Genomic DNA, 13,967 nt, shown 5'->3' on the forward strand with positions numbered 1-13,967 from the left:
AGGTTATCAGTCTCTATGGCTAGCAGTGGGAGTGACTAAACTGACTAGCCACACCCCTTGAGTTACAGAAGAGCTAACTACCCTCATTCTTTTTTTTTTCTTTTAAGATTTTATTTATTTGAGAAACAGAGAATGAGAGAGAGAGAGAGCATGAGAGGAGAGAGGTCAGCGGGAGAAGCAGACTCCTTGCCAGGCAGGGACCCCAACATGGGACTCGATCTCGGGACTCCAGGATCATGACCTGAGCCGAAGGCAGTCGCTTACGCAACTGTGCCACCCAGGCACCCTAACTACCCTCATTCTGATACACGTTAGTAATTCCAGTTTTCCCTCAACTTGAGCTATCTTACATGGCAGGCCATGGCCATATGCCACCAAAGGGACTGAATGAAAGAGGTCCTGAGAGTCGGACACTAGAGAATAGTATCATTAAGCAGGAGATACGCACATTTCTGTATTTGACTAGAACTAACCTTCTCCAGAAAGGATATGACTCATAAGAGCGAAAAAAGTACCCCAATGCATAAATCACTGAGGTTTTTGTCTCATTTGTTTTGGTCAACTTGACTCCCTAAGGAGAGAATAGATGGCGTGACCTTGGAATGGATAAAGTGAGAACAGAATATCAAATTATCATTTAAACGGCACAGAACAGCCATGTGCCCCTACCTAGCTGAGCCTTCCTCTCCCAGCAGGTGTAACAACCAGGGGCTAAATCAGAACAGTGGAGCATCACCTCTAGGATGCCTATGGGCACGATCTGTGCACTTACCTAAAAACTTGGACTCTAAGAACAGGGCGAAATGAGATGCAGTGGGAGAGCACGAGGGCAAACAGAAATGTTCATTAAGATGCAAAGAGCTGGGAGCTCAGACTAAGCCAAGGAAGCTTAGGAGAGAGAAGAGACAGAGGGAGGATGATGAAGGCAAGCGAGTGAAGAAAGCTTCTGTGAGTCACGTTGGTTGGTCGAAATGCAATTTGTCATTAGTGTGAACACAAGGAGAACTTTTTAAAGAACGGAAGCCCAGATCACCTTCCAGATGAATAAAACTGGAATTTCTGCAGGTCGAGCCTGAGCACCATGGTTTGGGGTTCTATTTTGATTCCTCATGTGATTCTTTAGGCCAACATCCATTCCACATTCTTTATTGACTTAGCAATCGATACTCACCTTGAAACACAAGCTTGTTTTACCGCTGGTGCCCCAATCCTCTGGACATTTGGGTTCGGGGGTTGTCGTGGGCTCCGGCGGGCGAGTGACTCCCTCTGCCCAGTGTTTGCACACAAATTTTGCTTTTTCTTCACATCTCAAAACATCCCACAAGCCCCCTGCAACTCCAGTTCTCATGGCAACGCATCCTGTTTTCCGCCCTGTATTAAATACACAAAGCCAAAATCACTTAACGGGTGCTACTGATGTCTGGCTGTGCTCACAAAACAGTACACACCGGACTGTGATCTACGTGGTGGAGCCTGCACGTGAAAAGGGGCGCCTGGGTGGCTCAGTGGGTTAAGCATCTGCCTTCAGCTCAGGTCGTGATCCTGGGGTCCTGGGATCAGGTCCCTCATCAGGGCTCCTTGGTCAGTGGAGTACCTGCTTTTCCTTCTGGCTGCTGCACCCCCTGGTTGTGGTCTCTCTTAGTCAAATAAATAAATAAAATCTTAAAAAAAGAAAGTCTGCATATGAAGAGAAAATATAGAGGAGAAATCTGGCAGTGTTTGGCAATTCATTTATGCTATTTTGACCTGTTATTTACCTTTTCTTTGCGTGGTCCACATCCCTAACAGAATTTTGATCTCCTACATCAGAGTTTTGATAACATTTTGTATTTCTAACATCTGTCAGGGTGCTCCCCATATAGATATCTAACAATACAATGATTTTAGTATGGACAAAATTTACCATAATGGCAAAAATAGTGGTTTAATTTTTTTTAAGTTTTTTAAAAGCCATTTCCCCCCCATGGGGCCCTTGTAGATCTCTCAGAACAGAAATTTTTCACAGACTTCAAAATGAAATACAACTGAGCTAGAGATTTTAGTTATTTATTGACTTTGCAATTACCTTGGACCTGTTTCCTCACCTTAATATGCAAATATCACTACCTATCTTGGAGTTGTGATGAGGACCAGCTTTAATGGATAAAAAGGCACATAAAATAAAATGAGGACTATAGTCGGCTTAACAATTTATAAATCTGTTTTACAGTTGTGATTATTTCCAAGTAGTAATTCATTAAGATAGAACTTTGAAAACACCAAGAGTCTATGCTGTTAGCATGAGATAATCTTTTATTATTATTCTTTTAATGGACATTCAGTGTTTAGAGGTAACTCTCAAAGTTCTGGGAAGGCACATATTTCCCAAAACATTTTCTCTAAGATCTCTGATTTCTCTAAGATCTCTGATTCTCTATGGCTCTGATATCATCCATTTTTATTCCCTAAGGACATTCCAAAATTAATCTCTCAACATCCTACCACTGAATGATCAACACCCGTAAAAATAAGGAGTTTGACCGAGAGAATAAGAATTACCACTCCTACTGATGCTAAAATATATATATATTTTTTTCTTAATATCCTGCCCACTTAATTTTTATTTTTTAGTATCCTCCCCAGTTAATTTCAAAATAAACTGAAATCCTACTGCCTTTCAGAACATTCAGTAATTCACCAAGAATCCCACTATCCAAATTGTTGATCTATTTTCTCTGTCAATAATTTGAGAATACAAATTAAAAGAACTTCTGAAGATTAGGACTTGTTAGGCCAAGTAGTAAGTTCATGCACTTGAACTAATGGTCCTCCTTTAGCTTTTTGCCCAGACACAATGAAACATTTGCCATTAAAGATGTGGAATTTTCGGAAGGTGTCACAGTGGATAATGTCACATGCTGTGATACCAGTGAATAAAGAAGGCAAACAATCGTTCGGAGACTATTTCCAGAACTACTTACTAGGGAAGGTAAATCCAAACTGATTGAGAGGCATGGCAGTGTTCACGCCAAGCGACGTGAATCATACAGGCTAGTCTAAGCCCATGCCTAGAATATTTCTACTCACATACGTTTTCTGAGTTCTAGTTTCCACATCTTTAAAATGAAGATCCTTCAACTTACCTGGCAGATTTCTTTAAAAAGATAAAATAAGATCCAGACATATAAAAGGCTAAGCAAGGCAGTACACAAGACCGTGAAATAATACACTCCACGCAAACATGGTTCCTTGCCCTGCCACCAAAGACCACTGATGGTTCTATTCATCGTTGCACTCAAAAGTTTTAAATCCCTTTCATATAGTGTCAAGGGTACAGGAATAAATTAGCCATTTAGAACATCTATGACCATTTAGGATTTCCTAAATATTTTCCAAACAGAGTAGTAGCAGACCATGAGTAGTTTTATCTTCCTTATTTTCTTAGACCAATGTGAACTAATTAGAAAATTTAAAAAAAAAGGAAAGTGAAATACAAAATGCTAAGAACATAATTAATATATACAGTTTGTTTGGAAAGGTACATAGAAAGATAATGGACTGGTAGGGTGAATGAAAACCTCAGCCCCAAGAAATTCACATACCTGGCATATCTGAATTCCAGTGGGTGAACTGAACCTTTTCCTCAATGGTCCATTGAAAGGTCCCTTTGTTTTGCACATCTGAAAGTCCTGTCCAAAAATACCTTTCAGGCCTCAATCCAACAAAACTGGTCAGAAAGGCTTGTTCATATCTTAAGAAAAAAAAATTAACTAAATTTTAGAAATGTGAATCTTTCCAATTAGCCACATGAAATGTATCTCAGTTTTATGTTTAGGTTATGGTTTAGTTGGTAATCAAAACATCTTGTGTCCTAGGGATAGGTCATTTAAATTATGCAAATTTCTACTAAGGAAATGAGGGGGAAATATAAGAGAGCTGAGTAAATAAAATCATTCAAATATACTCAAACAATTTCTCTCTATTCCTCACCAGCCCCTCTGCCCCCCCTCAAAATGTAAGAGAATTCTAAAAAAGCAAAGGAGAAGACTACAGCATTTCAAAATACATTGTTTAAAAACTTAGTCCAATTTCCAAATATTTAAATGTTCTACACAATTCTTGGTTAAGAAAACTGTGAGGTCATAACATTATCAAGGAGGATACAGATGGAAAAATCTGTTGGCTGTCCCCCACAATTTTATTCTCATCTCAGGTCTGAAACAGAAGAGAAAATTGAGAAAAATAGAGAAGCAGAGATTCAGTCTCTAGAAAGAACTGGGAGCAGAGTCAGAAATTCCCACATTTTCTCTCCTTTTGGCTCTCATCCATGTATTTGCATAATCTGGTAATGACACAATTTTAGGTTAGTAAAGCGACCAAAGTTTGTCTTCACAGACAAACATTACACAATAAGGCAGCAATGCAGGCAAAAATCTTTCTTTGGAGCAAAATAAAAGTGAGACTCAACGTTTCCAGGAACAAAGAGAGGTGGATGACTCCAGAGAGAGTAGAGAGGGAAATGGAGAGGTTACCATAACAGAACACTTGTATGATCTTAATCTGAGTAATTTTATTCCCTAAATTGAACAAACAAAAAAATTTAAAAGTCCTAAACTCAATATTTCTCAAATGTCTAGAAACCAAATTTGACCACAATTTGTGAGCTCCTGAATATAAACATCATAGAAAACAAACCTAAAATATAAAATATAGGGCAATCTCTGCTCCAGTAAACCAAAAGATCCACTACAGGGAAGCTCAGAATATGTTCCCATAGTACTTACAGAGGTAAAGTTCACCTTGTCATAAGATAAAAAGTATCTACATTCAGATTTTCACACATTAGCATTATATGAGTGTGCTACAAATATTAGACATTTAATCATATGTGAAAAAGGATATGGTTGAACTACAAGCACTTTTACTGAGACTATACAAATTTTATGATATCTTTCTTTTTTTGGTTTTATCAAAGGATGTTTTCATATCAATAGTATTCTCTATATTTTATTGGGTGTGTCTTGAAAGGCCAATGGACATAACTTTTTGTATTTAAACTAGATACATTTTTCCCTTTTTATTACAAGTCAAATGCACATTTTAGAATTTAAGTATCCTCTGTGCCTAATCCAGTGCTTTGAAAAGATTAAGGGAAAAATAAATAAAAACTAAAACCTTAAAGATGGCTGGGACTCTAGAAGTAAAAATTATATAAAATGTTCTACGTCTATGTGATTTTGATTTTTCTGACCTATCAGTCTAGTAAACCTAGCAATGCACACACACACACACACACACACACACAAAAGCAAACAAACAAACAAACAAAAACAAGCAACAAAAATAAAAACCCAGAAGAATGTAAAGGAATAATAAAATCAGTGAATCTCTACTCGCTTTTTAGGTGGAGATAATGGTAAAGATAGAAAATGGCCTTTTTTAACTAATGAATTTTACTTAGTTTCCCTGCTTGAAAAAAATTGATACATATTAGGTCAGAAAAAAGATCCACAAACTATATTTGCTAGAGTACTAATAAACTGTTTTGAATATTGCTTTATAGTTCTAGAAGTAGCAAAATATTTTATAGTGCTTACAATGAAGAATCCAAATAAGGATATGATTTTTAATGCTCCTACTTTTACAAGCCATACTTCAAGATGAGCAGAAATTTACAGTGTGTCAATTTATAGAATTTAGAGAAATTTACAGAAATCTAGAGCCTGTTGATATTTAGGCTTCTCTGAAAACATTTCATTATTTGACCTACATTCAAATAAAATTAAAGTGGTTGCATACCTGTCTTCAACAGTTGTTAAATAAGCATTCTCACTTATACAGGTTTGGTTTGCTTCCATAAATGTTGAAAGTGTGTGTCCAATCATATAGCAGTAGAAGCCATGTCTTTTCCAGCCCTATTAATGTTATCAAGCAGATAATCAGGGATATTAATTAAATAATATTATTTTAATAATTGCTCTATCATGAAACATAAATTGATAAATGACAGAAGTATGTAGAGAACACAAATATAGAAAATTTGAAATGCAATGAAAAATATTTATATGAATAAAGAAAAGAGTAGTACATTGTTCCTCTTATTACACAAAACTGGGGTCGGCGTATTCATTCTCTCCCCTCCTGATACATCTTCCAATAAAAGTGACTTGTAAAATGCATACTGAGGAACCTGAACAGAATGGCTAAGATTTCTGTATTAGAAGAGAGAGCCACAGGAAATCGTTTGCTGAGTAGCTAACCTAGTGGTCTACTGAAGCCAAAAGTAGACAGTGACCATAAAGCTGAGTCATCTGGTCCTGGGAGAATACTTAGCAAACTTCTGGCAACATGATGCGGCATGGTTCCTCTCCCATACTTCAAATACACAGAAATGCTAAATAAAAACATAACATTAAACAAAAAATCCATACTTGAGGTAATCTTCAGGTACCGAAAACATAGAGAAAACTAAAACGCTAGAATGGGAAATGCTCAAGCCAAGACTGTCATTGTCCTGTCATGTACCAGACCAAGACTAGGGTACTAGGCTTTAGAGGCAAGGGTACTAATGTCCATACAAATGAGGGTATTTGGCCATCAGTCTACCTGAGGCAGGGAAGTGGGGCTGAAGTGCTTACATAAAGATGATCCCCACTGGGGCGCCTGAGTGGCTCAGTCAGATTATTGGCTGACTCCTGATTTTGTGATTCACGATCTCAGGGTCCTGGGATCGAGCCCCACATCAGGCTCCAGGCTCACTGAGGAGTCTGCTTCAGGATTCTCTCTCTCTTTCTCTGCCCCTCCCCCTACTCATGCCCTCTCTCTCTATCTCTCTCTCAAATAAATAAATAAATCTTAAAAAAAAAAAAAAAAAGACGATACCCACTAAGGAAAGTCCCTCTGGAAAGGAAAGTGAGAAAACTCTATTCACAAAACCAGGCAACAGCAGATTCTTGTCATCTGCTTGGGGTTCTAGGTGCAGAGAAATAAGAAATCATTCTGTTAAAAATAAATACTGATTCTGTGCTAGAGATGGGTGCTGGCCCCAACTTGATACTATTCACATTGTGTTAGACTCCACAGCCAAAAACATAAAATAAATCTTGGTTTACAAAAGGAGAAATTCCTAGGCACTCAGAGAAGTAAAATGCAGAACCACACAATAGAAATATTTCCACAACACAGGTCATGTAAGACTATGACTTTTGAAGGGCGCCTGGGTAGCTCAGTGGGTTAAGCTTCTGCCTTTGGCTTGGGTCATGATCTCAGGGTCCTGGGATCAGGCCCCGCGTCAGGCTCTCTGCTTAGCAAGGAGCCAGCTTCCCCACCACCCAACACCCAGCCCCCGTCTGCTGGTCTGCCTACTTGTGATCTCTCTCTCTGTGTCAAATAAATAAATAAAATCTTAAAAAAAATAAAAAAAAAACCACTGTGACTTCTGAGGCTTAGGATGGGTATGGGATTGGGACTAATCACAGTCAAAATTTACAAACCACCTGAGGTTCATTTTAAGGGAAAGTCAGAAATGTAACATAATAAAACAATCTGGAAAAAGAAATACAAAAATAAGCATGTTTCAGGGGTGCCTGGGTGGTTCAGTCAGTTAAGCTTCTGCCTTCAGTCTGGATTGTGATCTCAGGGTCCTGGGAATCGAGCCCCATGTTGGGCTCTCTGTGGAATAGGGAGTTTGCTTCTCCCTTTCCCTCTGCCCCTCCACCCTACTTGTGCTCTCTCTCGCTCTCTCAAGTAAATGAATAAAATCTTAAAAAAAAACATGTCTCAGATGATTTAACAAAAGAAGACAAAAGGAGAATCAATAACTAAAGATCAAAATGCTATGAACAAAGAACAAGAGGACCTGAACATACAAAAAATAGAATTTCCAGAAAAGAAATCTATAAAGTTAAAAACTCAATGGCCTTATTAAATGTAGAAAATGTGGTTTCAGAAAGATTAGTCATATGAATGAATGTAGCAGAGAGATAAACGTATGAAAGAGATTTTAAAAAACAGAGAGAGAACACAAAAAATAGAATGAAAAGTTTGAAAATCAACCTAAGATAAGTTTCAGAATCACCAAATAAAATTAATGACTGATAATTTTCAAGAATTAAAAGAGACAAATTCTAAAACTGAAGAACATTGAGTACCAAACAAAAGAAAATTAATCCAAATCTCAACATACTGTGCTAAAAGCTAGCAGAATGACAAAGCCAATGAGTAGATCTTAAAATCAATCAGAGAGAAAATACAGAGGACTCACTTTTTAGAAAAGAAGAATTATCCTAATAACAGGAGTTCCAATGGCAAAATAAAGGCTAGGAGAAAATGAAACGTTATATACACAGCACGGTCTGAAAATGGCTGTCAACCGAGCATTTTAAAGTAGGCAACCTAAAATTATTACACAAGGTGATGATGGAACAAGACATTTTCAGATAAAGATGGGAGTTTTCCACTCCCGTATCACCAGTGGAAAAAATCACAAAAAGATTTACTTTGGCAAGAAGGAATTTTAAGTCAGGAGGAATAAATGGGCTGAAAGTCACACTGAATAAAGAAACCAATAAATGCCTTAGTGAACAAGTCTAAATGTACAAATAGCAAAGATAACTAATTACGGGTGGGAAGTTAAGAAATTGGAAATTAACAAGATGTATAGTTTAGTTAATATTCTGTATCCATGTCAGTTACCTAGCTGTTTGCACTCTTGCTACATAAGAAGCTCTCACTGGAGGGAAGAAAGTAGTTGGCATGGGGGAATTCTCTGTACTTTCTTTTTCAGTTCCCTGTGAGTCTAACATTTCTAAAATTTAAAACAAAAATTCATGCTTAAGTGGAATAATGAATTTCATTTTGTTTAGGAAGCAGAAGAGATACTGCTTAACTTCAAGTCAGAAATGTATGTTAAATACCTAAGGTTAGGATGCCTGGGTGGCTTAAGTTGGTGAACCATCTGCTTTTGGCTCAGGTCATGATCCCAGGGTCCTGAGGATCAAGCCCTGTATCAGGCTCTCTGCTCAGCAGGGAATCTGCTTTTCCCTCTACCTCTCCCCACTGCTCATACTCTCTCTCTCTCAAATAAATAAATAAAATCTTAAAAAAAAACAACCCTAAGTTTAACCATTTAAAAAAGTGAAATGTAAAAAAAAAATAAAATTAAATTAAAATTAAAATTTAAAAAAAAAGTGAAATGTATTATTCCCAAACCTGTAGAGAAGGAAAATGAGATCAAAACATTCAATAGGGGCACCTGGGTGGCTCAGTTGGTTGAGCAGATCAGGTCATGATCCTGGACTTCCAAGATCGAGTCCCACATCGGGCTCCCAGCTCCTTGGGGAGTCTGCTTCTCCCTCTGACCTTCTCCTCTCTCGTGCTCTCTCTTACTCATTCTCTCTCAAATAAATAAATAAATCTTAAAAAAAAAAACAAAAAAACAAAAAAAACATTCAATAGGACCAGTGGAATGAAGGAAAGAACAAACAAGAGAGAAAAGAAATCAGAACAGTAAATAAAATAGAGCTCAGAGTAAGATGGTAGAAACAAAGGCAAATATATCAGTATGCAAAAAAAAAAACACCAAAAAACAAAAACCAAAAAAACCAAAAACTAAACTTGTGTTTGCCAATAAAAAGCCAGAGTTCTTCAAATTAGATAAAAAGTAAAAATGCAGATACATGTTTACAAGAACCATTCCATGATATAGAATGATTAAAAACAATTAGTTGGAAAAGGAGATTCTAGGGAAATACCAAGCAAAAGATAGCTTCTGTGACAATACTGATATTATTTAAAGTTGACTTTATGGTTAAAAAAAAGCATTATGAATAAAGAAAGTAATTACATAATTAAAGGACCGATGTATCAATAAGATACATCAGATCAAAGTATATAAAACAAAGATCGAAGTATATATAACGCAGTGTATATACAAAGTATATATAACACAGATCAAAGTATATAAAACAAAAGCTGACAGAAGTGCAAGGAGAATATTTTTTGAGCAGACAAATTATTAGGAATATAGAACATCTGAATAATATAAATTGTTAAGTTTTTTTCTAGTTAACATATATAGACCCCGAACTGAACAATCAAAGGTCATTCTGTTTTACAAATCAAAACCACAATGAGATACCACCTCACACCAGTGAGAATGGCTAAAATTAACAAGTCAGGAAATGACAGATGCTGGCGAGGATGCGGAAAAAGGGGAACCCTCCTACACTGTTGGTGGGAATTCAAGCTGGTGAGACCACTCTGGAAAACAGCATGGAGGTTCCTCAAAAAGTTGAAAATAGAGCTACCCTACGACCCAGCAATTGCACTACTGGGTATTTACCCTAAAGATACAAACGTAGTGATCCAAAGGGGCAGGTGCACCCGAATGTTTATAGCAGCAATGTCCACAATAGCCAAACTATGGAAAGAACCTAGATATCCACCAACAGATGAATGGATAAAGAAGAGGTGGTATATATATACAATGTAATACTATGCAGCCTTCAAAGGAAATGAAATCTTGCCATTTGTGACGACGTGGATAGAACTAGAGGGTATTATGCCTAGTGAAATAAGTCAATCAGAGAAAGACAATCATCATATGATCTCCCTGATATGAGGAAGTGGAGATGCAATGTTGGGGTTTGGAGGGTAGGAAAAGAATAAATGAAACAAGATGGGATCAGGAGCGAGACAAACCATAAGAGACTCAATCTCACAAAACAAACCGAGAATTGCTGGGGGCATGGGGGTCAGGAGAGGGTGGTGGGGTTATGGACATTGGGGAGGGTATGTGCTATGGTGAGTGCTGTGAAGTGTGTAAACCTGGCGATTCACAGACCTGTACCCCTGGGGCTAATAATACATTATATGTTTATAAAAAAAATAAAAATAATTAAAATAAAAATAAAATTACCAAAAAAGTCATTCTGCTCAACCCCACTGAAAATTTAACAAAACTATGAATTAGACCATGAAGAAAGCCTCAAGAAGTAACAATAACCACAACTAATGATCACAATGCAGTGAAATTAAAATCAATAGTTTCTAATTATTTAAAAACTAAAAAAAAAAAATTCCCATCACTACCACCAAAACCCCCACCCAATATCAACACACACACACACACACACACACACACTTCTAAATTCAAGGATCAAAGAAATCTTAATGGAAATCAAAAATATTTGGAAGTGAATCATAATGAAGTACTTGATAACAAAACTTGGTTGGTCCAGGGTTCCACGCTCACCTTTCATTTCTGTAAGTATTTAAAAACACATTCATTTGAATGTCACATCCACTAATCTCACCATCTAAAGCTCCTGGTAGTAGATTCTATAACTTCAAGATTTCAAACTCATCCAGGGGATTACTCGTCAGCTGGGTAAAGGGAACTTCTATGTAAAACAGCTTAACATTTGTATCTGTCAGACATCCTGGAATCTCAGAGACTCAGGACCACTTTGCCCCAGATTGCCCACAAAGGTAGCAATGAATTGAAAACTGAATCCCAGATCTGTGTAATATACTTGTGGTTTTGAATTCTCAAAAATGTCCCCACACCACCAAGTGCCTAGACCCAGACAGGAAAAAAACAAAAACAAACAAACAGAAAAACCACAAAAAAACAAAAGAAACAGTCTTGTTATCTTTCTTTGCTAGTGAATGGATTTTTTTGTTGTTCAATGTTTGAGTCTTCCCAGCCCTCTGAGCCACAGGAGGTATTTTTAAACTGACCAAATGTCTCTGAGCTTCAGTTTCCCCTCCTGTCTACTTAGGAACATAATGTTTATCCTTTAAGATCATTGACAGCATAATAAATACACTCAACAAAAAGTTATGGATATTATCTTATTTATCTACCACCCTAAGATTAAAGTGGATTTTATCAGACATTATAGATATGAATATTACTAGACCATATATATATATATATAACTTTTATTATCTATATAACTGTTATATGTATACAAACTTTGATCCATTGTATAGAAGTAATCACATTTAAAGATTATTTCTTATTTATAGAAAATTACAATAATATACACTCTCCCATATCTCCATATGATTAGACAAAGCAAAAGTAAACACACTGGCAATGAACACAGTAGTTTCAGTGTGAGACGTGGGGTCAGGAGGCCAGGGTTCTAGTCTTGTTTCTGTCATTCCAAGAAAGGCATAGCTTCTCTGGGCTGAATTTCCAGAACATAACAATTAAAGGGGGGATTTCAATTATCACAAAGATCCTCTATATCGTTAACAGTCTCTGATTTTGTGTCTGCTCGATGTTTCTTGATGATTTATTTGGACAGTCCTAAATTATGTTTCATGAACTCTCAGCCTTCTGGTGTTTGTGACAAGATGATCTGATCACAACATGACGAGCTTGGAAAGAGATTTAGTATCTATTTTATTTTTATCTAAGAGAAGTGAGAAAGGAAAAAGAGGAAGACAAGCAACTCAGTAATTAAACAGGAAAATGACAACCATACACCCTGTATTTTGGAGTTTCTTTCTGCTGTTGGAAATTGTTTCACAGAGACCCTTTACTTCAATCTCAAAGTATTAAAAGAGATGCAGGGAGCGGCGACGAACTGAGGTACAGGCAAGGATGACACACGCTAAGATGGCATGGCTTTACTCCATGGTTACCACCAGCTACCACCAGCTAGTTTCATCTGCCTTCCGCTGAAGGGATCTCCTGGGAGGAATCCCCACCAGAAGCAATGTCCTCAATGGAGGCCATCCTTATAAATGGAGAAAATGGCAGGATAGCTTGCTGTCTGAAACTTAACAGTTATCTGCTGGATATGTTTCTACCACCCATAGGATCATCGGCTACCAAGGCTTCAATGACCATTTTCCATGACCATAACCCACCTGAATCTTGTTACCCTTACCAGGTTCCACAGGCATGTGGTTTTATTCTCTGTTCTCATTCCCCCATTGGGGTAGGAGAATTCCCACAGCATTCTGAAAATTGCTGCTGACCACATGCTCCCATGGTAACTGTAGAGAACACCCAAAGAGGCCTTCAGGAAGAACAATGATACCAAACCCTATCAAGAACCTGTTGAACATCTAAACAGCTGGAACACTTGGCTACCTATGACAATAATAAAGCACTTTCACCGCCAAAAAATAAAGCCAAGAGATCACATAATATTTTCGGGTCTGAACTTATTGTCCATGCTCTATACTCACTTTCCGGCAGCCTTGTTCTACTTCCACTGTTCCCGAGGGCTGGGTTTGAGATTTCATCTTACAGATGTAGTTAAGAGGCCGCTCGCAGGCCCGATCTGCCCAGTACCCATCCTGTGGAAAGCAAAGAGAGAAAAAAAAATAGTGATTATCAGATATTTGACTCTGAGGCAGTTTTCTTGTAATTGGGCCTCAGGAAAGAAAAACAAAGGTTGTTAAGAGAAAAATGGCATCTCTGAAAAGAAAGGTAAATTGACATTTTATAACTCAACAGCAAATTTGGTTCTGGCTACAAAGATGTGAAAGAGATTGAAGCTCCCCAATATGTTTTTATATTTTAACTATCCCTGCCACTGTGTAGAGGAATCAAGAGAGAAACTAAAAAAGCTTGTCAGCCTTTAAGTGGTGGTGCCAAAAGAAGGTTTACACACAGCCTTTCCTGTCAACTGTTTTCAAGTTAACCAAGTACATAGAAACTCATCCAGAATATTCCCTCACCCAACACACCAAATTCGAAAACACACCTGAAACCAGTCACCTCTCCTCCCTTTTTCAGTTCGTATTAATGAGTGTCCTCTTGGGTCTAAGGCTCTACCTCCCACTCTGCTTCAGATGGCTCCTACTCCTCCTTCCTTAGAGACCTCACATCAAAATGGCCTCTCTTCTCCTTCACAAAACTACTAAACACCTTGAAAAATATTTTCTATATTGTCTGCCTCTGATTCCTCATTTCTCACTCAGTAACAACCCACTGCCATCTGGTACTCAACCTTCAGCCAGAG

At 37.6% G+C, this 13,967-nt stretch overlaps 1 protein-coding gene across 1 annotated transcript in view; it reads right to left on the reverse strand.

The window, feature by feature from the left end:
* The window catches only part of MRC1 (mannose receptor C-type 1), a 99,526-nt gene that overhangs the window by 41,369 nt on the left and 44,190 nt on the right, over window positions 1-13,967 (reverse strand). Inside the window, exons 9-12 of the mRNA XM_032880888.1 lie at window positions 13,189-13,299; window positions 5,779-5,894; window positions 3,582-3,730; window positions 1,172-1,371 (exon numbers count right to left, since the gene is read on the reverse strand). Of these exons, the coding sequence (XP_032736779.1) occupies window positions 1,172-1,371; window positions 3,582-3,730; window positions 5,779-5,894; window positions 13,189-13,299 (576 nt within the window). The remainder of the gene's footprint in view (window positions 1-1,171; window positions 1,372-3,581; window positions 3,731-5,778; window positions 5,895-13,188; window positions 13,300-13,967) is intronic.

Source organism: Lontra canadensis, unplaced genomic scaffold (genome assembly GCF_010015895.1).
Source record: "Lontra canadensis isolate GAN:19392208 unplaced genomic scaffold, GSC_riverotter_1.0 scaffold72, whole genome shotgun sequence".
Classification (NCBI taxonomy): Eukaryota; Metazoa; Chordata; class Mammalia; order Carnivora; family Mustelidae; genus Lontra; species Lontra canadensis.